This window comes from Saccoglossus kowalevskii, chromosome 6 (assembly GCF_978046115.1).
Source record: "Saccoglossus kowalevskii chromosome 6, keSacKowa6.1, whole genome shotgun sequence".
NCBI classification, from domain to species: Eukaryota; Metazoa; Hemichordata; class Enteropneusta; family Harrimaniidae; genus Saccoglossus; species Saccoglossus kowalevskii.
In genome coordinates, this window is record NC_140646.1 from 36347667 (window position 1) to 36374964 (window position 27298).

The window sequence follows — 27298 nt, forward strand, 5'->3', positions numbered from 1 at the left end:
TTTTAAAACGCTTGAAACTTTATTCCCGCAAGTTAATATATAGTTGTTACAAAACTAATTCTAATATTTACATCTATATGCACCATTAACACTATTGTATCAGCTATTTTTTTTAATATTGTGCTCATGATAAATTACCATTGAAATAAAAAAAACTTACTGATCACTGTCAAAATAGTTATTGCTACAGTTGCCCAGTTGAGTCAAGACTTATATCCAATCCATAACAACCAAGAAAAAAACCCGTCAGCAAACACACTGATCTCTGATTGGTCTGACATGGTAAGTTTAGTAGCCAATCAGGCACAATCTTGTAAGTAGCTTTGCATTGACTGCTATTACAAGATTTTAGTAAATATGATGTAATCACAAGATGTCATTCAGCATTTTACACAGATCAAATGTAAACAACATGTGCAGACAGTAACTACTTTCATGACAGTCTGATTTTAAGAATTACATTTTCATACACAATTGAACAATTTCTCGCATAGTTGAAATTATTCACAATATTCTACATATTTATAGTAGCCTTATAACAACTGGGCAATAACATTGCAAGTTCATCAATCTTGAGATACTATTATTAAGCACCATATTTAATTATTCAAACAATTTAGTATCATGTGGGTTTGTCTTTCTCTGGTGTTGAAGTGATGATCCTCAAACCATGCATTTCTTTTACTTCTTCTTTAAGGGCCTGCATAAGAAACAACATTTGGAAACACATCAAATAGTTTTATACAATAAATGTATTGTGCACAATTTGTTTGAAAATATGATTGTAATTGGTTATTAGATAGATTAGTTGTGCTCTACAATATGTATTGACCACTTGTGCCAAGGAGCTGTTCACAAATGTGTTTGAAACATTAATAACATTAATGAACTCATTGCCAGCCCAGAGTGGGCTCAAGCACATTCTGTGCTCCTGCCCATTATGGGTTGGCGGGTTGTCAGCTGATCTGCCATACAAGTAATAAAATGGAAGCATTCCCACAAGATAGATGAGTGGAAGCATCCTAACAAGATAGATGAGTGGAAGCATCCTAACAAGATATATGAATGGAAGCATTCTCACAAGATAGATGAGTGGAAGCATCCTAACAAGATATATGAATGGAAGCATTCTGACAAGATAGATGAATGGAAACATTCTGACAAGATAGATGAATGGAAACATTCTGACAAGATCGATGATTGAAAGCATTCTGACAAGATAGATGAATGGAAGCATTCTGACAAGATAGATGAATGGAAGCATCCTGACAAGATAGACGAATGGAAGCATTCTGACAAGATATATGAATAGAAGCATTCTGACAAGATAGATGAATGGAAGCATCCGGACAAGATATATGAATGGAAGCATTCTGACAAGGTAGATGAATGGAAGCATCCTGACAAGATAGACGAATGGAAGCATCCTGACAAGATAGACGAATGGAAGCATCCTGACAAGATAGACGAATGGAAGCATTCTGACAAGATATATGAATGGAAGCATTCTGACAAGATAGACGAATGGAAGCATCCTGACAAGATAGACGAATGGAAGCATTTTGACAAGATATATGAATGGAAGCATTCTGACAAGATAGCTGAATGGAAACATTCTGACAAGATAGATGAATGGAAGCATCCTGACAAGATAGACGAATGGAAGCATTCTGACAAGATAGATGAATGGAAGCATTCTGACAAGATAGATGAATGGAAGCATCCTGACAAGATAGACGAATGGAAGCATTCTGACAAGATATATGAATGGAAGCATTCTGACAAGATAGCTGAATGGAAACATTCTGACAAGATAGATGAATGGAAGCATTCTGACAAGATAGAGGAATGGAAGCATTCTGACAAGGTAGATGAATGGAAACATCCTGACAAGATAGACGAATGGAAGCATCCCGACAAGATAGATGAATGGAAGAATACTGACAATATATATGAATGGAAGAATTCTGACAATATATATGAATGGAAGCATCCCGACAAGATAGATGAATAGAAGCATCCTGACAAGATAGACGAATGGAAGCATTCTGACAAGATAGATGATTGGGAGTATCGGAATTCTCTCTTGAGGCATTCTTGGACCAATTGTCCTAGTGCGAGACTTATCTCAATGAAAAGTCATCTTGTGTTCATCTACTAGAAATTTGATCTTAGTGGCTGGTTTCAAAACTTGATTATTCAGTGTAACATCATATAATTGCAATGTTTTTAATACGTAAATGTTGTATGAAGAATGAAAGCTTGAAACATGTGTACACAACGTAATCAGTTGAATGTGATTGGTCGGTACAATCTATCTGTGCAATTGGTGTATTGTGAGACATGAATTCACATTCTAAAATAAAAGACACAGTTAAATTATCAATGATTGTAGCTATATGTTTATCATACTCAGAGACCATATCATTAATGTTCACACTATATCTAATACTCAGCGATTTCCGGACATTATAGGTGGGTCTTTGTTGTCACATAATTATTAGAGAAAGATGTCATTACTAATTAAAAAAACAGTTTTGAAAATTTGTTTTTCTTACTAACAGTGCACAGACTACAGCTGTTATTTACATCATAATAGATTAACAATTAAGTATCATAATTTTGTCATGATTCTCTGATTTGAGTTATGGCCACAAGATGATGGACATGTCCATGATAACCATCATGGATTATATCTTCAGAACTACAAATTTATTATCTTGTAACCTAACAGAGAAAAAAATTAAAAACATGGTTCACAGGAACTTCTGTAACTCACTATTTTAAATCAAATAACAACATGGAAGTACACAACGATATTTTTCCATATCTCAGCTTTCTGTAAAACATATTGCAATTACACTATTTCTTTTTTTTCCCCTCACTATGTTTAAAACGACTGTGACCTAAGTGGGACTCAGAAAGGGACTTTCCCTACAGTGTAAGGTTGAACAATGTAAGTGCATACTAACTTCCTATCAAATGACATTATAAAAAAACATTACTTTCTCCACCCATTAAACAAATGTTAAGCATTTGGTATTGTGTTGAATCAATCATGTGATGGTTACTATGTAACACATCAAAATACATTTTGTTTTCCTTAGTTCCCTTTAGTGTATTTGTTTTCTGTACTTCTTCAATGCCATGATAATCCAGCTTGACTTGAAACTAATTTTTTTTTAATATTGTCTTCAGTTAATCAACATTTTGATGTCAAATGCTTTGTATATTAAGTAAAAAGTCTTGTTGATCTTAATCAAAATTTTTAAAAAAATGGAGGTCATCGTATGAAAATTATGACATGTTTAACAAATCTGATATTATTATATTAAGCAAATTTTAATATTCTTATTTATCACATGTATGCATTTCTAAATGTTTCACCAGAATCATTATTTGTGAGTTCCTGTTATAGAAGCTTCTTCTGTGAAACATATATTTTGTGCAAGTAATTTATTTTTTGGAACTATCAATGTATTTTTGCTTATAAAAACAGTCTTCATGTAAGCAAGCAGTATTCTAGGCAATAGTGGCAATTCAGAGGTAAAACAAATCCAGTGCACTGACTAATGGATTAGGAGAAATAAAAATGAGGAATTCCTTAAACATGAATGCCAAATATTGACAATATAAAAATATTTAAAAAAAATGTAATTTATAGCTACTGTGAAATACTTTATTTTAGCTGGAATTAATTTTAGCTTAAACAACTTTTTAGGTGTTTTGTATGGAATTTATTTTCACTGAATCATTACCTCAGCGAAAATGACTTCCAAGCTGAAATAAAGTATTTTCCATAGCAATATTTTTTTAAATCTGGGTACTCAATTTAATGGCCAACAGTATTCAGGGAAAAATACTATGGAAAAATTATAAAAATATTTAACAATTGCTGCTTTGTATGAATCACAGAAACAGAAACTACATTATACTATGGATACTTGGCAACTTGATACCCTGGGGACAGAGGTCTTTTATAATATATTATGGATGTTAGTTGAAAGATTTGACCCGGAGTATAGAGGTCTACTACATTATACTATGGATGCTAGGTGGACGGTCTGACCCTGGGGATAGAGGTCTACTACATTATATGATGGATACAAGGTGGAGGGTCTGACCCTGAGAATAGAGGTCTACTACATTATACTATGGATGCTAGGTGGAGGGTCTGACCCTGGAGATAGGTCTATTACATTATACTATGGATACAAGGTGGAGGGTCTGACCCTGGGGATAGAGGTCTACTACATTATATTATGGATACAAGGTGGAGGGTCTGACCCTGGGGATAGAGGTCTATTACATTACACTATGGATGCTAGGTGGAGGGTCTGACCCTGGCATAGAGGTCTACTACATTATACTATGGATGCTAGGTGGAGGGTCTGACTCTGGCATAGAGGTCTACTACATTGTACTATGGATACAAGGTGGAGGGACCGACTCTGGGGATAGAGGTCTACTACATTATACTATGGATGCTAGGTGGACGGTCTGATCCTGGGGATAGAGGTCTACTACATTATATTATGGATACAAGGTGGAAGGTATGACCCTGGAGATAGGTCTACTGCATTATACTATGGATACAAGGTGGAGGGTCTGACCCTGGGGATAGAGGTCTATTACATTATACTATGGATGCTAGGTGGAGCTTCTGACCCTGGAGATAGGTCTACTGCATTATACTATGGATACAAGGTGGAGGGTCTGACCCTGGGGATAGAGGTCTACTACATTATACTATGGATGCTAGGTGGAGGGTCTGACCCTGGAGATAGGTTTACTGCATTATACTATGGATACAAGGTGGAGGGTCTGACCCTGGGGATAGAGGTCTACTACATTATACTATGGATGCTAGGTGGAAGGTCTGACCCTGGAGATAGGTCTACTACATTATACTATGGATACAAGGTGGAGGGTCTGACCCTGGGGATAGAGGTCTACTACATTATACTATGGATGCTAGGTGGAGGGTCTGACCCTGGGGATAGAGGTCTACTACATTATACTATGGATGCTAGGTGGAGGGTCTGACCCTGGAGATAGATCTACTGCATTATACTATGGATACAAGGTGGAGGGTCTGACCCTGAGGATAGAGGTCTATTACATTATACTATGGATGCTAGGTGGAGGGTCTGACTCTGGTATAGAGGTCTACTACATTATACTATGGATGCTAGGTGGACGGTCTGATCCTGGGGATAGAGGTCTACTACATTATACTATGGATACAAGGTGGAGGGTCTGACTCTGGGGATAGAGGTCTACTACATTATACTATGGATACAAGGTGGAGGGTCTGGCCCTGGGTATAGAGGTCTATTACAGTATACTATGGATGCTAGGAGGAGGGTATGACCCTGGAGATAGGTCTACTGCATTATACTATGGATACAAGGTGGAGGGTCTGACTCTGGGGATAGAGGTCTACTACATTATACTATGGATACAAGGTGGAGGGTCTGGCCCTGGGTATAGAGGTCTATTACAGTATACTATGGATGCTAGGAGGAGGGTATGACCCTGGAGATAGGTTTACTGCATTATACTATGGATACAAGGTGGAGGGTCTGACCATGGGGATAGAGGTCTATTACATTATACTATGGATGCTAGGTGGAGGGTCTGACCCTGGAGATAGGTCTACTGCATTATATGATGGATACAAGGTGGAGGGTCTGACCCTGGGGATAGAGGTCTACTACATTATACTATGGATGCTAGGTGGAGGGTCTGACCCTAGAGATAGGTCTACTGCATTATACTATGGATACAAGGTGGAGGGTCTGATCCTGGCATAGAGGTCTATTACATTATACTATGGATACAAGGTGGAGGGTCTGACCCTGGGGATAGAGGTCTACTACAATACATTATACTATGGATGCTAGGTGGAGGGTCTGACCCTGGGGATAGAGGTCTACTACACCATACTATGGATGCTAGGTGGAAGGTCTGACCCTGGAGATAGGTCTACTACATTATACTATGGATACAAGGTGGAGGGTCTGACCCTGGGGATAGAGGTCTACTACATTATACTATGGATGCTAGGTGGAGTGTCTGACCCTGGGAATAGAGGTCTACTACATCATACTATGGATGCTAGGTGGAGTGTCTGACCCTGGGGATAGAGGTCTACTACATCATACTATGGATGCTAGGTGGAAGGTCTGACCCTGGGGATAGAGGTCTACTACATTATACTATGGATGCTAGGTGGAGTGTCTGACTCTGACATAGAGGTCTACTACATCATACCATGGATGCTAGGTGGAAAGTCTGACCCTGGGGATAGAGGTCTACTACATTATACTATGGATGCTAGGTGGAAGGTCTGACCCTGGGGATAGAGGTCTACTACATTATACTATGGATGCTAGGTGGAGGGTATGACCCTGGGGATAGAGGTCTACTACATTATACTATGGATGCTAGGTGGAGGGTCTGACCCTGGGGATAGAGGTTTACTACGTACATTATACTATGGATACAAGGTGGAGGGTCTGACTCTGGCATAGAGGTCTACTACATTATACTATGGATGTCCATGATAACCATCATGGATTATATCTTCAGAACTACAAATTTATTATCTTGTAACCTAACAGAGAAAAAAATTAAAAACATGGTTCACAGGAACTTCTGTAACTCACTATTTTAAATCAAATAACAACATGCAAGTACACAACGATATTTTTCCATATCTCAGCTTTCTGTAAAACATATTGCAATTACACTATTTCTTTTTTTCCCCCTCACTATGTTTAGAACGACTGTGACCTAAGTGGGACTCAGAAAGGGACTTTCCCTACAGTGTAAGGTTGAACAATGTAAATGCATACTACCTTCCTATCAAATGACATTATAAAAAAACATTACTTTCTCCACCCATTAAACAAATAATGATTAAGCATTTGGTATTGTGTTGAATCAATCATGTGATGGTTACTATGTAACACATCAAAATACATTTTGTTTTCCTTAGTTCCCTTTAGTGTATTTGTTTTCTGTACTTCTTCAATGCCATGATAATCCAGCTTGACTTGAAACTATTTTTTTTTAATATTGTCTTCAGTTAATCAACATTTTGATGTCAAAATGCTTTGTATATTAAGTAAGAAGTCTTGTTGATCTTAATCAAAATTTTAAAAAAAATGGAGGTCATCGTATGAAAATTATGACATGTTTAACATATCTGATATTATTATATTAAACAAATTTTAATATTCTTATTTATCACATGTATGCATTTCTAAATGTTTCACCAGAATCATTATTTGTGAGTTCCTGTTATAGAAGCTTCTTCTGTGAAACATATATTTTGTGCAAGTAATTTATTTTTTGGAACTATCAATGTATTTTTGCTTATAAAAACACAGTCTTCATGTAAGCAAGCAGTATTCTAGGCAATAGTGGCAATTCAGAGGTAAAACAAATCCAGTGCACTGACTAATGGATTAGGAGAAATAAAAATGAGGAATTCCTTAAACATGAATGCCAAACATTGACAATATAAAAATATAAAAAAAAAATGTACTTTATAGCTACTGTGAAATACTTTATTTTAGCTGGAATTAATTTTAGCTTAAACAACTTTTTAGGTGTTTTGTATGGAATTTATTTTCACTGAATCATTACCTCAGCGAAAATGACTTCCAAGCTGAAATAAAGTATTTTCCATAGCAATATTTTTTTAAATCTGGGTACTCAATTTAATGGCCAACAGTATTCAGGGAAAAATACTATGGAAAAATTATAAAAATATTTAACAATTGCTGCTTTGTATGAATCACAGAAACAGAAACTACATTATACTATGGATACTTGGCAACTTGATACCCTGGGGACAGAGGTCTTTTATAATATATTATGGATGTTAGTTGAAAGATTTGACCCGGAGTATAGAGGTCTACTACATTATACTATGGATGCTAGGTGGACGGTCTGATCCTGGGGATAGAGGTCTACTACATTATATTATGGATACAAGGTGGAGGGTCTGACCCTGAGAATAGAGGTCTACTACATTATACTATGGATGCTAGGTGGAGGGTCTGACTCTGGCATAGAGGTCTACTGCATTATACTATGGATGCTAGGTGGTGGGTCTGATCCTGGCATAGAGGTCTATTACATTATACTATGGATACAAGGTGGACGGTCTGATCCTGGGGATAGAGGTCTACTACATTATATTATGTATACAAGGTGGAGGGTCTGACCCTGGGGATAGAGGTCTATTACATTATACTATGGATACAAGGTGGAGGGTCTGACTCTGGCATAGAGGTCTATTACATTATACTATGGATACAAGGTGGAGGGTCTGACCCTGGGGATAGAGGTCTACTACATTATATTATGGATACAAGGTGGAGGGTCTGACCCTGAGAATAGAGGTCTACTACATTATACTATGGATGCTAGGTGGAGGGTCTGACTCTGGCATAGAGGTCTACTGCATTATACTATGGATGCTAGGTGGTGGGTCTGATCCTGGCATAGAGGTCTATTACATTATACTATGGATACAAGGTGGAGGGTCTGACCCTGGGGATAGAGGTCTACTACATTATATTATGTATACAAGGTGGAGGGTCTGACCCTGGGGATAGAGGTCTATTACATTATACTATGGATGCTAGGTGGAGGGTCTGACCCTGGAGATAGGTCTACTGCATTATACTATGGATACAAGGTGGAGGGTCTGACCCTGGGGATAGAGGTCTACTACATTATACTGTGGATTCTAGTTGAGGGTCTGACCCTGGGGATAGAGGTCTACTACATTATACTATGGATGCTAGGTGGAGGGTCTGACCCTGGAGATAGGTCTACTGCATTATACTATGGATACAAGGTGGAGGGTCTGACCCTGGGGATAGAGGTCTACTACATTATACTGTGGATACAAGGTGGAGGGTCTGACCCTGAGAATAGAGGTCTACTACATTATACTATGGATGCTAGGTGGAGGGTCTGACTCTGGCATAGAGGTCTATTACATTATACTATAGATACAAGGTGGAGGGTCTGACCCTGGGGATAGAGGTCTACTACATTATATTATGGATACAAGGTGGAGGGTCTGACCCTGGGGATAGAGGTCTATTACATTATACTATGGATGCTAGGTGGAGGGTCTGACTCTGGCATAGAGGTCTACTACATTATACTATGGATGCTAGGTGGAGGGTCTGACTCTGGCATAGAGGTCTACTACATTATAGTATGGATACAAGGTGGAGGGTCTGACTCTGGGGATAGAGGTCTACTACATTATACTATGGATACAAGGTGGAGGGTCTGGCCCTGGGGATAGAGGTCTATTACATTATACTATGGATGCTAGGTGGAGGGTCTGACCCTGGAGATAGGTCTACTGCATTATACGATGGATACAAGGTGGAGGGTCTGACCCTGGGGATAGAGGTCTACTACATTATACTATGGATGCTAGGTGGAGGGTCTGACCCTGGAGATAGGTCTACTGCATTATACTATGGATACAAGGTGGAGGGCCTGACCCTGGGGATAGAGGTCTACTACATTATACTATGGATGCTAGGTGGAAGGTCTGACCCTGGAGATAGGTCTACTACATTATACTATGGATACAAGGTGGAGGGTCTGACCCTGGGGATAGAGGTCTACTACATTATACTATGGATGCTAGGTGGAGGGTCTGACCCTGGGGATAGAGGTCTACTACATTATACTATGGATGCTAGGTGGAGGGTCTGACCCTGGAGATAGGTCTACTGCATTATACTATGGATACAAGGTGGAGGGTCTGACCCTGGGGATAGAGGTCTACTACATTATACTATGGATGCTAGGTGGAAGGTCTGACCCTGGAGATAGGTCTACTACATTATACTATGGATACAAGGTGGAGGGTCTGACCCTGGGGATAGAGGTCTACTACATTATACTATGGATGCTAGGTGGAGGGTCTGACCCTGGGGATAGAGGTCTACTACATTATACTATGGATGCTAGGTGGAGGGTCTGACCATGGGGATAGAGGTCTATTACATTATACTATGGATGCTAGGTGGAGGGTCTGACCCTGGAGATAGGTCTACTGCATTATATGATGGATACAAGGTGGAGGGTCTGACCCTGGGGATAGAGGTCTACTACATTATACTATGGATGCTAGGTGGAGGGTCTGACCCTAGAGATAGGTCTACTGCATTATACTATGGATACAAGGTGGAGGGTCTGATCCTGGCATAGAGGTCTATTACATTATACTATGGATACAAGGTGGAGGGTCTGACCCTGGGGATAGAGGTCTACTACAATACATTATACTATGGATGCTAGGTGGAGGGTCTGACCCTGGGGATAGAGGTCTACTACACCATACTATGGATGCTAGGTGGAAGGTCTGACCCTGGAGATAGGTCTACTACATTATACTATGGATACAAGGTGGAGGGTCTGACCCTGGGGATAGAGGTCTACTACATTATACTATGGATGCTAGGTGGAGTGTCTGACCCTGGGAATAGAGGTCTACTACATCATACTATGGATGCTAGGTGGAGTGTCTGACCCTGGGGATAGAGGTCTACTACATCATACTATGGATGCTAGGTGGAAGGTCTGACCCTGGGGATAGAGGTCTACTACATTATACTATGGATGCTAGGTGGAGTGTCTGACTCTGACATAGAGGTCTACTACATCATACCATGGATGCTAGGTGGAAAGTCTGACCCTGGGGATAGAGGTCTACTACATTATACTATGGATGCTAGGTGGAAGGTCTGACCCTGGGGATAGAGGTCTACTACATTATACTATGGATGCTAGGTGGAGGGTATGACCCTGGGGATAGAGGTCTACTACATTATACTATGGATGCTAGGTGGAGGGTCTGACCCTGGGGATAGAGGTTTACTACGTACATTATACTATGGATACAAGGTGGAGGGTCTGACTCTGGCATAGAGGTCTACTACATTATACTATGGATGTCCATGATAACCATCATGGATTATATCTTCAGAACTACAAATTTATTATCTTGTAACCTAACAGAGAAAAAAATTAAAAACATGGTTCACAGGAACTTCTGTAACTCACTATTTTAAATCAAATAACAACATGCAAGTACACAACGATATTTTTCCATATCTCAGCTTTCTGTAAAACATATTGCAATTACACTATTTCTTTTTTTCCCCCTCACTATGTTTAGAACGACTGTGACCTAAGTGGGACTCAGAAAGGGACTTTCCCTACAGTGTAAGGTTGAACAATGTAAATGCATACTACCTTCCTATCAAATGACATTATAAAAAAACATTACTTTCTCCACCCATTAAACAAATAATGATTAAGCATTTGGTATTGTGTTGAATCAATCATGTGATGGTTACTATGTAACACATCAAAATACATTTTGTTTTCCTTAGTTCCCTTTAGTGTATTTGTTTTCTGTACTTCTTCAATGCCATGATAATCCAGCTTGACTTGAAACTATTTTTTTTTAATATTGTCTTCAGTTAATCAACATTTTGATGTCAAAATGCTTTGTATATTAAGTAAGAAGTCTTGTTGATCTTAATCAAAATTTTAAAAAAAATGGAGGTCATCGTATGAAAATTATGACATGTTTAACATATCTGATATTATTATATTAAACAAATTTTAATATTCTTATTTATCACATGTATGCATTTCTAAATGTTTCACCAGAATCATTATTTGTGAGTTCCTGTTATAGAAGCTTCTTCTGTGAAACATATATTTTGTGCAAGTAATTTATTTTTTGGAACTATCAATGTATTTTTGCTTATAAAAACACAGTCTTCATGTAAGCAAGCAGTATTCTAGGCAATAGTGGCAATTCAGAGGTAAAACAAATCCAGTGCACTGACTAATGGATTAGGAGAAATAAAAATGAGGAATTCCTTAAACATGAATGCCAAACATTGACAATATAAAAATATAAAAAAAAAATGTACTTTATAGCTACTGTGAAATACTTTATTTTAGCTGGAATTAATTTTAGCTTAAACAACTTTTTAGGTGTTTTGTATGGAATTTATTTTCACTGAATCATTACCTCAGCGAAAATGACTTCCAAGCTGAAATAAAGTATTTTCCATAGCAATATTTTTTTAAATCTGGGTACTCAATTTAATGGCCAACAGTATTCAGGGAAAAATACTATGGAAAAATTATAAAAATATTTAACAATTGCTGCTTTGTATGAATCACAGAAACAGAAACTACATTATACTATGGATACTTGGCAACTTGATACCCTGGGGACAGAGGTCTTTTATAATATATTATGGATGTTAGTTGAAAGATTTGACCCGGAGTATAGAGGTCTACTACATTATACTATGGATGCTAGGTGGACGGTCTGATCCTGGGGATAGAGGTCTACTACATTATATTATGGATACAAGGTGGAGGGTCTGACCCTGAGAATAGAGGTCTACTACATTATACTATGGATGCTAGGTGGAGGGTCTGACTCTGGCATAGAGGTCTACTGCATTATACTATGGATGCTAGGTGGTGGGTCTGATCCTGGCATAGAGGTCTATTACATTATACTATGGATACAAGGTGGACGGTCTGATCCTGGGGATAGAGGTCTACTACATTATATTATGTATACAAGGTGGAGGGTCTGACCCTGGGGATAGAGGTCTATTACATTATACTATGGATACAAGGTGGAGGGTCTGACTCTGGCATAGAGGTCTATTACATTATACTATGGATACAAGGTGGAGGGTCTGACCCTGGGGATAGAGGTCTACTACATTATATTATGGATACAAGGTGGAGGGTCTGACCCTGAGAATAGAGGTCTACTACATTATACTATGGATGCTAGGTGGAGGGTCTGACTCTGGCATAGAGGTCTACTGCATTATACTATGGATGCTAGGTGGTGGGTCTGATCCTGGCATAGAGGTCTATTACATTATACTATGGATACAAGGTGGAGGGTCTGACCCTGGGGATAGAGGTCTACTACATTATATTATGTATACAAGGTGGAGGGTCTGACCCTGGGGATAGAGGTCTATTACATTATACTATGGATGCTAGGTGGAGGGTCTGACCCTGGAGATAGGTCTACTGCATTATACTATGGATACAAGGTGGAGGGTCTGACCCTGGGGATAGAGGTCTACTACATTATACTGTGGATTCTAGTTGAGGGTCTGACCCTGGGGATAGAGGTCTACTACATTATACTATGGATGCTAGGTGGAGGGTCTGACCCTGGAGATAGGTCTACTGCATTATACTATGGATACAAGGTGGAGGGTCTGACCCTGGGGATAGAGGTCTACTACATTATACTGTGGATACAAGGTGGAGGGTCTGACCCTGAGAATAGAGGTCTACTACATTATACTATGGATGCTAGGTGGAGGGTCTGACTCTGGCATAGAGGTCTATTACATTATACTATAGATACAAGGTGGAGGGTCTGACCCTGGGGATAGAGGTCTACTACATTATATTATGGATACAAGGTGGAGGGTCTGACCCTGGGGATAGAGGTCTATTACATTATACTATGGATGCTAGGTGGAGGGTCTGACTCTGGCATAGAGGTCTACTACATTATACTATGGATGCTAGGTGGAGGGTCTGACTCTGGCATAGAGGTCTACTACATTATAGTATGGATACAAGGTGGAGGGTCTGACTCTGGGGATAGAGGTCTACTACATTATACTATGGATACAAGGTGGAGGGTCTGGCCCTGGGGATAGAGGTCTATTACATTATACTATGGATGCTAGGTGGAGGGTCTGACCCTGGAGATAGGTCTACTGCATTATACGATGGATACAAGGTGGAGGGTCTGACCCTGGGGATAGAGGTCTACTACATTATACTATGGATGCTAGGTGGAGGGTCTGACCCTGGAGATAGGTCTACTGCATTATACTATGGATACAAGGTGGAGGGCCTGACCCTGGGGATAGAGGTCTACTACATTATACTATGGATGCTAGGTGGAAGGTCTGACCCTGGAGATAGGTCTACTACATTATACTATGGATACAAGGTGGAGGGTCTGACCCTGGGGATAGAGGTCTACTACATTATACTATGGATGCTAGGTGGAGGGTCTGACCCTGGGGATAGAGGTCTACTACATTATACTATGGATGCTAGGTGGAGGGTCTGACCCTGGAGATAGGTCTACTGCATTATACTATGGATACAAGGTGGAGGGTCTGACCCTGGGGATAGAGGTCTACTACATTATACTATGGATGCTAGGTGGAAGGTCTGACCCTGGAGATAGGTCTACTACATTATACTATGGATACAAGGTGGAGGGTCTGACCCTGGGGATAGAGGTCTACTACATTATACTATGGATGCTAGGTGGAGGGTCTGACCCTGGGGATAGAGGTCTACTACATTATACTATGGATGCTAGGTGCAGTGTCTGACTCTGGCATAAAGGTCTACTACATCATACTATGGATGCTAGGTGGAAGGTCTGACCCTGGGGATAGAGGTCTACTACATTATACTATGGATGCTGGGTGGAGTGTCTGACTCTGGCATAGAGGTCTACTACACCATACTATGGATGCTAGGTGGAAAGTCTGACCCTGGGGATAGAGGTCTACTACATTATACTATGGATGCTAGGTGGAGGGTCTGACTCTGGCATAGAGGTCTACTACACCATACTATGGATGCTAGGTGGAAAGTCTGACCCTGGGGATAGAGGTCTACTACATTATACTATGGATGCTAGGTGCAGTGTCTGACTCTGGCATAGAGGTCTACTACACCATACTATGGATGCTAGGTGGAAAGTCTGACCCTGGGGATAGAGGTCTACTACATTATACTATGGATGCTAGGTGCAGTGTCTGACTCTGGCATAAAGGTCTACTACATCATACTATGGATGCTAGGTGGAAAGTCTGACCCTGGGGATAGAGGTCTACTACATTATACTATGGATGCTGGGTGGAGTGTCTGACTCTGGCATAGAGGTCTACTACACCATACTATGGATGCTAGGTGGAAAGTCTGACCCTGGGGATAGAGGTCTACTACATTATACTATGGATGCTAGGTGGAGGGTCTGACCCTGGGGATAGAGGTTTACTACATTATACTATGGATGCTAGGTGGAGGGTTTGACGCTGGGGATAGAGGTCTACTACATTATACTATGGATGCTAGGTGTAGGGTCTGACCCTGGGGATAGAGGTCTACTACATTATACTATGGATGCTAGGTGGAGGGTGTGACCCTGGGGATAGAGGTTTACTACATTATGCTATGGATGCTAGGTGGAGGGTTTGACCCTGGATATAGAGGTCTACTACATTATACTATGGATGCTAGGTAAAAGGTCTGACCCTCGGGATAGAGGTCTACTACATTATACTATGGATGCTAGGTGCAGGGTCTGACCCTGGGGATAGAAGTTTACTACATTATACTATGGATACAAGGTGTAGGGTCTGACCCTGGGGATAGAGGTCTACTACATTATACTATGGATGCTAGGTGGAGGGTCTGACCCTGGAGATAGGTCTACTGCATTATACTATGGATACAAGGTGGAGGGTCTGACCCTGGGGATAGAGGTCTACTACATTATACTATGGATACAAGGTGGAGGGTCTGACCCTGGGGATGGAGGCCTACTACATTATACTATGGATACAAGGTGGAGGGTCTGACCCTGGGGATAGAGGTCTACTACATTATACTGTGGATACAAGGTGGAGGGTCTGACCCTGGGGATGGAGGCCTACTACATTATACTATGGATACAAGGTGGAGGGTCTGACCCTGGGGATAGAGGTCTACTACATTATACTGTGGATACAAGGTGGAGGGTCTGACCCTGGGGATGGAGGCCTACTACATTATACTATGGATGCTAGGTGGAAGGTCTGACCCTAGGGATAGAGGTCTACTACATTATAGTACTATGGATGCTAGGTGGAAGGTCTGACTCTGGGGATAGAGGTCTACTACATAATACTATGAATGTTCAGTGGATCTGACCCCAGAGATGGAGTTTTATTGTATCCTAGTTGGTTCCACCCAAGTTATAACAATTCATTCAGTAACAACAATTCACACAAGGCGTTCCTATTTTTTGAGTTGAACTTCCTTCAGAATCCATTCAATTGTATGTCAAAGGTTCTTTGAGTGTCAGTCTTGTCATGTGTAGTTATTAAGGTAGATGGATACCATTGAAATTTATTGCCAGATTTTTTCTATTGCTGACAAAATACTAATGAAAAAAGTTTGGTCAGCAAACTACATTTCACATGAAAAACATGGCAAAAACACAATTGCCATTGATTCTTATTTTTGGGTCAAATTTTAGTTTCGTTTGGGTAAACTGTATGTAGTTATGTATGCATGTACGTAGTAAATGGGTGTTTATGAATTATTTGGAAATTATGGTGAATACCATTTATTTATCATAAATAATGCCTTAATAGGAAAATAGTTTGTTCTGGCTATGAAAATCAACAATCATGTACTCGTTTTGAGACAAAACAAATGTAGTAAACTTTTTTCGCTTACCGGTATTTAATCGGTCAAATGCCAGCAACCACCTTAAGTCAACTTTGCTTTCTAGTTGTTGACTTTTCAAGAATAGCTGCCAACTTCAACTCAACTTGTTTGTGCAGAAGCAGGAATTTAACATGGTATTGTGAATTTTTGAGATAAAGGACATCATTGGTTAAATGTTTTGTTTATTATGGGAGTTTTTTTTTCCTGTCTGAATTATGGTTTGAATTTGCTAGAATAGTTTCATTTGTGGGGTGTATATGCAGAATAGACTAGTACATTGTATATAGCAAAGTAAGAAATCAAAGCAAGATTAGAAAGAACTCCCGTGTGCTGAGAGTATTGGGGACACATTATAAATTAATTCAAAATTACTTGTACTTAATGGAAAAGCTGAAAAATAATTACGCAAATCAGGAAATTAATATGAACAGATTTGAGTGTGAAACTGATAACAGTAACAGACCATCTATGTACCAAGTTTCATGGGAAATTATGAGTTATTATGCTAATTAGGGAATTAATATGAAAAGATTTTAACCCAAAACTAATTAGGTTTGTGAACTGTCTTAGAGTATCTCTATACTAAGTTTCATTGAAATGGAATAATTAGTACTTCAGATATCAGTGTGAAAGCTTAACAATGGTTATTTATGCAAATTAGGTAATTAACATGTACAGATTTCAACCTTAAACTAATCAGATCTGTCTATTGTCCCAGAGGATCTATGTACCAAGTTTCATTGAAATGTGATAATTAGTACTTGAGATATCAGTGAAAAGCTGGAAATTAACTAATTATGCCAATTAAGTGATTAATATGCACAAATATTTACCCAAAAAAAATCTATCTCTGCATAGTCCCTGAGTATGTACCAAGTTTCATTGAAATGTAGTGATTACTACTTGAAATATCAAAAGCTGAAAATCAATGTGACGAATAGTACTTGAGACAGACACCGCGGGCTCGCATCGCTTAGACAAATAGCCGTGTCACTTTCGTTTCGCCCGTGATTCTTGATATCCTGTCTGCGATGCTTAAGTTGTTGTATTGTTTACAAGTGTCAGTCTTGTCTTGCACATCTTTGAAACAATAACATGTAGTGATCAAAAGGTAATCCTGCCTTTGTTAGCCTTACAAAAACAATGATAAAACGGAAGTCTACAAGAAGTCTTTCAAGGGGATCGGGCCTGCAAAGGAATAATTTGCCCATCGCGTCAGGAAGATCTATCTCAAATTGCTGCACAGTTGTTAATTGCGGTTTTTACTACTCCATCGCCGATGACACTAATTACCAAGAATTAAAAAAAAACCAAGTGAAATTAAGTCGCATTGGGAAAAAAAATGTAAATAAATCGAAGAAAAAATTATTCAACTGAGAGAGGGCCGAAAAAAAAACGAACCCTGACCTCTAGAAATACCGCATTCATAGAGTGCCTCATTACCATGGGACGCCAATGAAGCGACGTAACGCATGGTGTGACATTGCAACCAGTGCATGCTGGGTTACAGGGAGGATTCCGATCGAGGTAACAAAGATGGCGACGCAGAGTGCATGTTTTTCCGCGATGTTTAAAAACAACATTTCGTTGGCAATTTTGATGTAATTTCTAACATAATCGTCAATGAATCGTTTTAATTAAAACATTCTGAATTTGTGTATTTTTAAACCAAAAAGGACCAATGATTGCAACAGCAGTGGAGAATACCCGTGATCGCGCCATTACGTATAAGGTATATATAGATCAATGAAAAATCGCTGACAGGAGTTTTGAAATGCCGTTGTAAGAAACAAAAAATCATTATTGATTTATTAATTTCTAAGTCATATTTTGATAACCCACAATCTGGCAGACTTTACAAATTTAACCAAAAAATGTTTTTCCACATGTCATATGAACTGACAGTGTCATGGGCATTAGCACTGACTGTACTTACACAAAATAATGATGAATCAGTTAGCTCCATGGATAATAATACATTTTCTGCTGTTCTATTTCAAACCTTGTTTGACTTGATGCACACATAAAATACAATGAAGTGATGTAAAAATGATATAAAATATATGAGTTATATAAATATCTCTTCTTTATTGTAGTTACTGTATCACAATGTTTGTTGGAGAAACTAATTATCATGCAAATTAGATGTATTGTTATGCAAATTACCTGTGATGCTTGGCATGGAGTCTCTGGAGAACAATAACTTGAGATATCAGTGGAAAAGTCAAAAATTTATTAATCATTATGCAAATTAGGTAATTAATATGCACAGATTTTACTCATAACTCATCAATTCTGCGCATTAGTTCAGAACATCTATGTACCAAGTTTCATCAAAATCCAATGAGTGGTTCTTTAGACATTAGTGGAACAGTCATGGAACACCTAAAAATTATCTAATTATCATGCAAATTAGGTAATTAATATGCATGGATTTTTACCAAAACCTAATCTGCACATTGACGAAGAGCATCTATACACCAAGTTTCATCAAAAACAGAGGTATAGTTTTTGAGATATCAGTGGAACACATGGACACACACGCACACATACAGACAAACTAACTGCAAAGATATCGGGTAATTGTTAATATTGGTAAAGTATGATAACACTACATGTATGCAGTGATGTATTAATCCAAAGACACTAGAAAAGGGGCAATTATACAAATTTGAAATAAAAACATTATGTCTTGTATTCCATGAGTGAATTTAGAGGTATACTAAGACAAATCTATTATTGTACTACGGTTGCTTGGTGGAGGGTCTGACCCTGGAGATGGAGGTCTTATTGTATCCTAGTTGGTGCCAGCCCACTTATAACAATTCATTCATACACACAATGTGTTACTATTTTTTGGGTTGAACTTCCTTCAGAATCTATTCAATTGTATGTCAAAGTTTCTTTGAGTGTCAGTCTTGTCATGCGTAGTTTTTAAGGTAGATGGATACCATTGAAAATTATTGCCAGATTTTCTTGAATTTCACCAAAAAGTTTTTTTTTTTACTCACAAAATACCAATGAAAAATGTGAGAATATGCACATGAAAAACATGTCAACACCCAATTACTATTGGTTTTCATGGTTGTGTGCACATTGTATATTGCATTCATCAGAATTTCAGACCCCCCCCCCCCACCTTGCATCCCTATAAAGTATAATGAAGTAGACCTTTATCCCCAGGGTCAGACCTTCCAACTAGCATCCATAGTATAATGTAGTAGACCTCTATCCCCAGGGTCAGACCCTCCACCTAGCATCCATAGTATAATGTAGTAGACCTTTATCCCCAGGATCAGACCCACCACCTAGCATCCATAGTATAATGTAGTAGACCTCTATCCCCAGGGTCGGACCTTCCACCTAGCATCCATAGTATAATGTAGTAGACCTCTATCCCCAGGGTCAGACCCTCCACCTAGCATCCATGGTATAATGTAGTAGACCTCTATCCCCAGGGTCAGACCTTCCACCTAGCATCCATGGTATAATGTAGTAGACCTCTATCCCCAGGGTCAGACCCTCCACCTAGCATCCACAGTATAATGTAGTAGACCTCTATCCCCAGGGTCAGACCCTCCACCTAGCATTCATAGTATAATGTAGTAGACCTCTATCCCCAGGGTCAGACCCTCCACCTAGCATCCATAGTATAATGTAGTACTCCCATATGTGAAAAGATACATGACGGACATGAGGCTTCTGAAAAACATACCATTAAAAACCAGAGGCTTGATCAATAGATCACTACCAGTCTGAATACCGGTAAATACCTTCATAAATGTAAACATGTGCCCTTTACCTATCACTTCAATGAGGAAGGTTATGTGTCCATGTTCTGCTGATTATACGCACATACATCCTCTAAACATATACATAAAAAAAAACATAATAATGCTATTACAGTCCTAGCAAGCACTTTTTCCCTGATTTTTCCCTAGAAATTCTAATCTAAATAACTACACTCTAACCCAATTCTATTTTTAAAATATTGACAACCAACAGAAGGAACCTGTGAACAAATCAAACTCAACAGGGGAAGGGATGGGGAAATCCCTTTATTTGACCTTTGAACTCTAATCAACATGTACCGATGGAGGCAGTATTTACATCAGTCAGAGAGTACCTGAGCATAGATAGATTGTGGTTACAAATACTTGACAAGCTTCATGATTGATCTGGACGGGGATGACATGACTCATGGGTTCATGGAGAAAATAATTGTACAAAACTACTCAAGTTCATGGAGAAAATAATTGTACAAAATGTACTTCAAAATCAAGTTATTTTCTCACGAATAATTCCATAATGGATGATGTTATCTGTTATTTTTTAAATTACAATGGTCTACATCCTTCACAATTGTGAGTTTACCGTGAAATATCACTGTTGATATGGTACGGTAAATGTCACAATATTTGACAGAGAAATACAAATTGTGCAGCTGTACTTAGTTTATTTCGAATAAATATTGATAGAAGGGTAAACGATAGCAGTTGGCGGCTATAACTTTAAATGCACGTTCATCATTGTAATCAGATGACTTATCTTATAAATTTGCATAAATTAGCATATGATTCTTATGGCTAGTATAATTATGACTTTTTTGTACTTTGGTTTAGTCATGTGATAAAAATATTATCATCTGATATCACTTGTTCATGGTTATATCATTGGCTGTATGGCGTCATTGGTTTAGGTTTCAGATAATTTTAGCACATGGCATCACTCTACGATAAATATAGTATGTTACTATATTGACAGTCTATATACATGTGTTAAAACAGAAAGTAATTAATAACATCCAACAGTCTGAAGCATCAATCATCTGTGAAGCATGTGATTGTTTCACAGGTGTGAATTATTGCATATCATAGTAACTGGTCTAGCATATGTAACATGCTATTCAACACCATTTCATTTTATACTTAAATCAAGACAATATTATATGTAGTTGCATTATCATACCTGAAAACTTGTAACAGGATTTAAAAAAAAAAAAATTTATTACCTAATCAGTTATCTCATTATACATGCATATAATATTATTATTATTGAAACTTTTATTGTACATGTATTTTTATTAATTGTATTTCATATGTAGCCAAATTAGAAATTTTTCTGAACAGTTGGATTTTAAAGAATTTTTTATTTTAAATATGACATGATAGAAACCAATATTGATGGCTGCATTAACAATTACATTGTATGTCCCAAACACAGATATAACTTTGTTTGAATGGCAACTGTTAATATTTTTAGCATGAGAAAACCAGAAATTGATATGACAACTTCAACTTCAAATAATGTTCAGTGGCTTTCAAGTCAAGCTATGCCAATCTGCTCATAAAGTTAAATAAAACTTACCTCATTGACCATCCGGTGCTGCATAACCGTTCGTTTGCCATGAAAAACGTCAGAAACTATTTGTATTTCATACATAGCACCACAACCACCTACAATCAAATCATTAATATCAATTAAGTTACAATAACATTTTTTTTATTCTAAACATGCTTGCTCTAACATTACAGCGTTAGCAAGCTAATATGTTCTTGTCTGGAATCCAGCAACAAAAATTTTATGGAATCTTTTATGGTATGATTTTTGTACTATGCATTAAAAAAAAGCTAAATGGAATTATTTATATGATACACAAAACTATAACTAAATAATCATTCAACTGTAAGACCATCACTGATTGGCTGCTGAAGTTTGGTTATGTGCCAAATGAGGCACAAGGGATTTTCCCATGCCAAATATGGTCAAATTTTATTGGCAGATTTTTTAGTTAACCCAAATATTTGTTTGGCTGGAAAAGGTTTGCATTTTATAATTTGTGGTTTTTAATGTCCGGGGATTCAAGAAGTTTACGTTTCGTCACCATGCAGCTGACACCATGTTTTCCCCATTCATTTTGGTTATCCATGAGGGCTTTCAGACAGTGATTTGTCAATACAAAATGATACAAAACAGATTTTATTCAATGTTTCTGCATTTCGATAAGCCATAAAAACAAAATCATTTGAGATTTTGGCTATAGAGGATGATGTTTCTCAGAATTGTGCTATTTGGTCCTGAATCCATCTGCCCACATAACTGGCAAGAGCTATACAATTAGAGGAACTATACGTTTAAAATCTCTGTTATGTGAGTAATTGAGGGGAAATATAGGATTGAAATTTCTGTAATGTGACCAATTACGGAAGCAACATCCGATGTGCACAAGTTATACCACGGTTACAAGAAGAATGGTTAGGAAACTCTCTCGTTTATAAACATTTAAAACAAAGGGAATTAGCATATAGCCGGCGTTGCATTGATCATAATTTTCATATAATTACATATTCGTTCGAAGATGATTGGGGTTTTCTGTAATGTTTTTTTTGTAACAAATATTATACAGCATTGTCAGGATTTAGTAGGAATATGAACACTGAAATAAAAATATATATATATTCAGATTAAAACTGCACTATGACACCATACAACTGTCACTTACACTGCCACTGGCAGCGGTCAGGAAAAAAAAGATGGCTGACATTGCTATCTGGGAGTAAAATGTCTGCAAACTGAGATAAAATGAAACTACCAGTAACATTGTTTAAACTATCATAGAGTTCTCATAAAAGACTTGCAGATTATAATTCAATGTACAAAATAAACTTATGAAATGTTCAGAGATGAATTTTTGGTGTACAAATCTTCGTCGCCATGTTGGACATCAGCAGACGCAAATCTACTGAATCGACAGAAATGATAACAATGTAAACTATAAATATTAATTTAACAATGAGATACCAGGGTTACATTACTTGGGGTTTGCAACTACGGTGACATGATACCAAGATCCCGTTACAATCTCGCTCTCACATAAGCGTTCTAACTCAGAAAATTGCGAATGCGCATGCCCGAGGTACATGTAACTAGGATACCGAGATGTCCAGGTGGATCAAAATAGCTGCCCACGATATTACGGATTACAATAACTATATTTTCTGTACATTTTCGATGTATTACATTTTTTCACTATGAATGTGGTAATACATGTTTTATTGTTTTATTACAAACCACATATGTCATGTCAGAAGGTAGTATCATCCGTCTCGCTGTCTACAAGATGAGACTTGCGTTGCAAACCCCAAGTAATGTACCTCTGGTTGTACTAATATATAATTTAATCCGATTTTTCCGAACTGTTACGACAAAGACAGACAAAATGGCTAACGTCACTACCTCAACAAAAAGCATTATTGTATAAAGTTACAATTGAAACTTGACCATGTCATTTGTACCAAAAAAACTCTGTCTGGAATTGTTCTAAAATGTTAGTATTCGTTACTATGTTATTGTTTGGGTGTTTTAATGTTGGGTTAGGCCAGACTTTTTTTATTCCTTGTTTCTCGATTTTTTATAAGGCAATTTTTTTGAGGAGGGCGGAAAAAAAATAAAATTAATTCTTTTTTTCCCCATTAGATTTGTGTGATTCTCAAAGAATTATAAGTGAGATCATTGATCGAAGAGAAGAAATGAAATAAAATGTTATTCTCATCTGCGTGAGACTTCGGTACTTTGATCATGATACTCGAAAATGCAACTTGGGTTTGTTATGTGCAGGTGGAAAAAAAAATGGAAGATAAAAATAATTTTTTTTAGCAATTTTTTGCATTACAAATCACGCTGAAATAAAATTTTATTTTTATTTCATTTTCAGCTCCTGTTCATTCGGTGGATTCGCGAAACAAGGGATAATAAAAGTCTGGTCTTACGAATAACATAACTATTTCGATTCACGGATGGCAAATCTGTCAACAAAACAAACAATCTATATTTTCATTTTTTCGAGAACAACAAAACCCCGAGTATCACACAACATTTGCACAGAAGTTGGTGACGCTTACACATTGATCTTTCGGCTTAATGAGCTCTATTTCTTCAATTTACTCGCATAGAAAACGAACGGCGCTAGCAATATTAGCAATAACGTCATAGTTGTTGGACACGGATCAGTGAAGTCAATGGATAATTAGCATATTTAACAATAGAGTTTCTGAACCGTTCTTCTAGTAACCGTGCTTATACTATGACAATTAGATTAAAATTTTTACCAGAAACATCAGTAACTTGAACTGCTTCTGCTGTGGGAAATCTTTGCTTTAAAATTTCTGAGATTTTTTTTTCACCTTCTGTCTGTGATGAAAATAGCCTCTTGAGAAAAACCTAGTGAAATAGAACAACAAATTATGCAGGAAAAATTAATTTAAATAAAATCAAGATAATGTAATGTAAAAAAGACATGCAGATTCCCAGCAATATTTTTATCAATTTTATTTCAAACATAAATTTTGTATCAACCAACATGGGCATTAGTTTCAACATTAGACATTCTAATTTATTTAGAATAGAATAAATAATATTATTGATTTTTTCAGCATCTAAAAACAATTTCTTTCCTTCATGTTTAATACAGAATTATAACAAGATGTTGTTTATCTTTAAGATGATTTCCATCACAGTGTTCACAGATTGACATTAGAATGACGGCCACATTCCATTTTCAGTCTTTGGCTAATAACTGACCCTGTTCTGCAGCCACACATCACAGTTCAATACAAGGCTACAATGTACATGGTAGTCAGCTCATGTTAGTCTAACCACGCAAAGTTACAGTGTATTTCTGTAAAATACTTTATTTAAGCTGGAATTAATTTTCACTGAAAATTTTTGATGCTTTGTATGAATTTATATTCACTGATTTTTGACAAGTTTAATGTAGAATATAGGAAAAAAGGTACATTCGCTGGAATTTTTTTTCACTGAATCATTCCTTCAGCAAAAATAGCGAAAATTAATTCCATGCGAAAATAAAGTATTCTACAGTATGTAATCATGTACACTACCTTGGTATCTGTAATACCGGTATGTCAAATAATGATATAATATGCTCTAATTTTACTTTTTTGTTGCAATCCTTTTAAATGATATCAGGGGCTCATACATACAGGAATGAATCAATTAGGAGCACCAAAACACATGTATGAAGATACAACTAATTACAGAAGATTAGTTCTATCGATTGTTGAGAATTACACATGACTTTCTTGGTTGTACTGTATGAGTGAAGAATTGCTTAATAATGTTAGTTACTTTTCTACATAATTCAACATTGTATCCCTGCCATGTGAAACATCTTTTCACATATTCAATACATAATACTCAGTAAGGTTCCAAAATTGTGGTTCATTTCCTGAAACATTTAAGAATACAAGAAAAAAGTGCAAAAAAAAGTTTGGACGAGAAAGTCTGGTGGTGAATGAAACAGTTTAACTTTTCTTGTATGCTCGATTAGAGTATATGATCTTGCTTAAGCTGTGCTAACTTAAATTTGTTAAAGAGTTTAGATATTCTCAGGTTTCTTTTTCTTAGATATGAATCTGGTGTAAGTTCCAGGCTTAATTTGTTTGTTACCCCCCCCCCCCACTTTAACCAAAGACACTAGAAAAGAAGCATCTTTGCTTTAACTCCTCATTACTCAACTTTTTTTTATAGTATAATGTAAAGTTCTTAATCTCCAATTTGATTAGATGTGGCTACAATGTTTTATCCAATCCTACCTACACCTTACTGTCACTTAATTATTATGAAATCTTTATTATGAAATCTTTACCTATCTTAATGTGGCATAATCGTTTGCAATATTTAAGTTCATAATACTTATAATATTTTCCATTGTGATAAGTCCAGGATCACTGTTAAAATTCATTCGCTGTATCTCTGCTTGCACTAAATAAATTCACCTACTGTGTGTGACATACCATAATCTATTCTATTTACATTGCCATGATTATATAGTATTTTATTAACTCATAACAACCTGCTGAAGAAGGTTAAAAGTTACAAAAGAAAATTACAGATAAAAATTAATCAAATTACAAGGACTAATAGTTTAAAGGACAACCAAAAACAGACTAAATTGAAGTTAGTAACAGAAACATGTAATAAAATAAAATGAAACGCCAACAAAAAACTATAAACTGAATATACAAACAAAAAACAAGTAGCAAGTATGGCCCTCATAACTGGGAAACAGTTATTGAATTTATCAATTAGTTAGTGAGTGTGTTCAGATTGGTTCACACTATGATATTTATTGAAAAGGTGCCCGTGTCCCAGATATGTCTGCACGAATGAAGGATTTCAGCAAAATTGCAATTATTTAACATTTTCGGAACTCGCTGTGGCGGAAAAACTTACCAGCTTCCTAGAAAGAACAGTTCGGAGCATATTAATAATAAATCCACGGTAGTTCAATTCATGCAAAATAGTCCAATACTCCCGACAACGAGCTCCGTCAAAACCCCGTGACAACAAATGGAAAAACGCGTGTCTGAAGTTGAAAGGTTGGAAGTAACAGCTGATTCTCACACACATGCGCAGAACAAAACAATATGGCGTACCGTGCTGCTGTTCCGCTGTCGACTCGAACTTTCTTGACATTGACAACTAAAGTAAGTAAAACACAAATGAAACCCGCTGATAATTTTGAGAGTTAAGTCATTTCATCGGCATGAGTTATAATTCGTCTATATCTCTGCGTTACGTAAATGTCAAAACATACTTCAAACCTAGGACCAAAGATTCATGAAACAACAACAAAACATATCGTTTTTGACGTTGGATAAATCTAAATGTAAACTGTAATGTCGTCTGC

At 37.4% G+C, this 27298-nt stretch overlaps 2 protein-coding genes across 2 annotated transcripts in view; one reads left to right on the forward strand and one right to left on the reverse strand.

Annotated features, from left to right (window-relative positions):
- On the reverse strand, positions 1 to 27024 carry LOC146742747 (bolA-like protein 3). The gene is made up of 4 exons (XM_085500476.1): positions 26842 to 27024; positions 24696 to 24807; positions 21955 to 22043; positions 1 to 700 (listed from the first exon to the last, which is right to left on the reverse strand). The coding sequence occupies exons 1-4, from the start codon at positions 27016 to 27018 to the stop codon at positions 623 to 625; spliced, it is 456 nt and encodes a 151-aa protein (XP_085356602.1). The 5' UTR covers positions 27019 to 27024; the 3' UTR covers positions 1 to 622.
- Positions 27019 to 27298, forward strand: part of LOC100368583 (2,4-dienoyl-CoA reductase [(3E)-enoyl-CoA-producing], mitochondrial-like) — an 8491-nt gene continuing 8211 nt past the window's right edge. Inside the window, exon 1 of the mRNA XM_078010540.2 lies at positions 27019 to 27095. Within this exon, the coding sequence (XP_077866666.1) occupies positions 27036 to 27095 (60 nt within the window). The 5' untranslated portion in view covers positions 27019 to 27035. The remainder of the gene's footprint in view (positions 27096 to 27298) is intronic.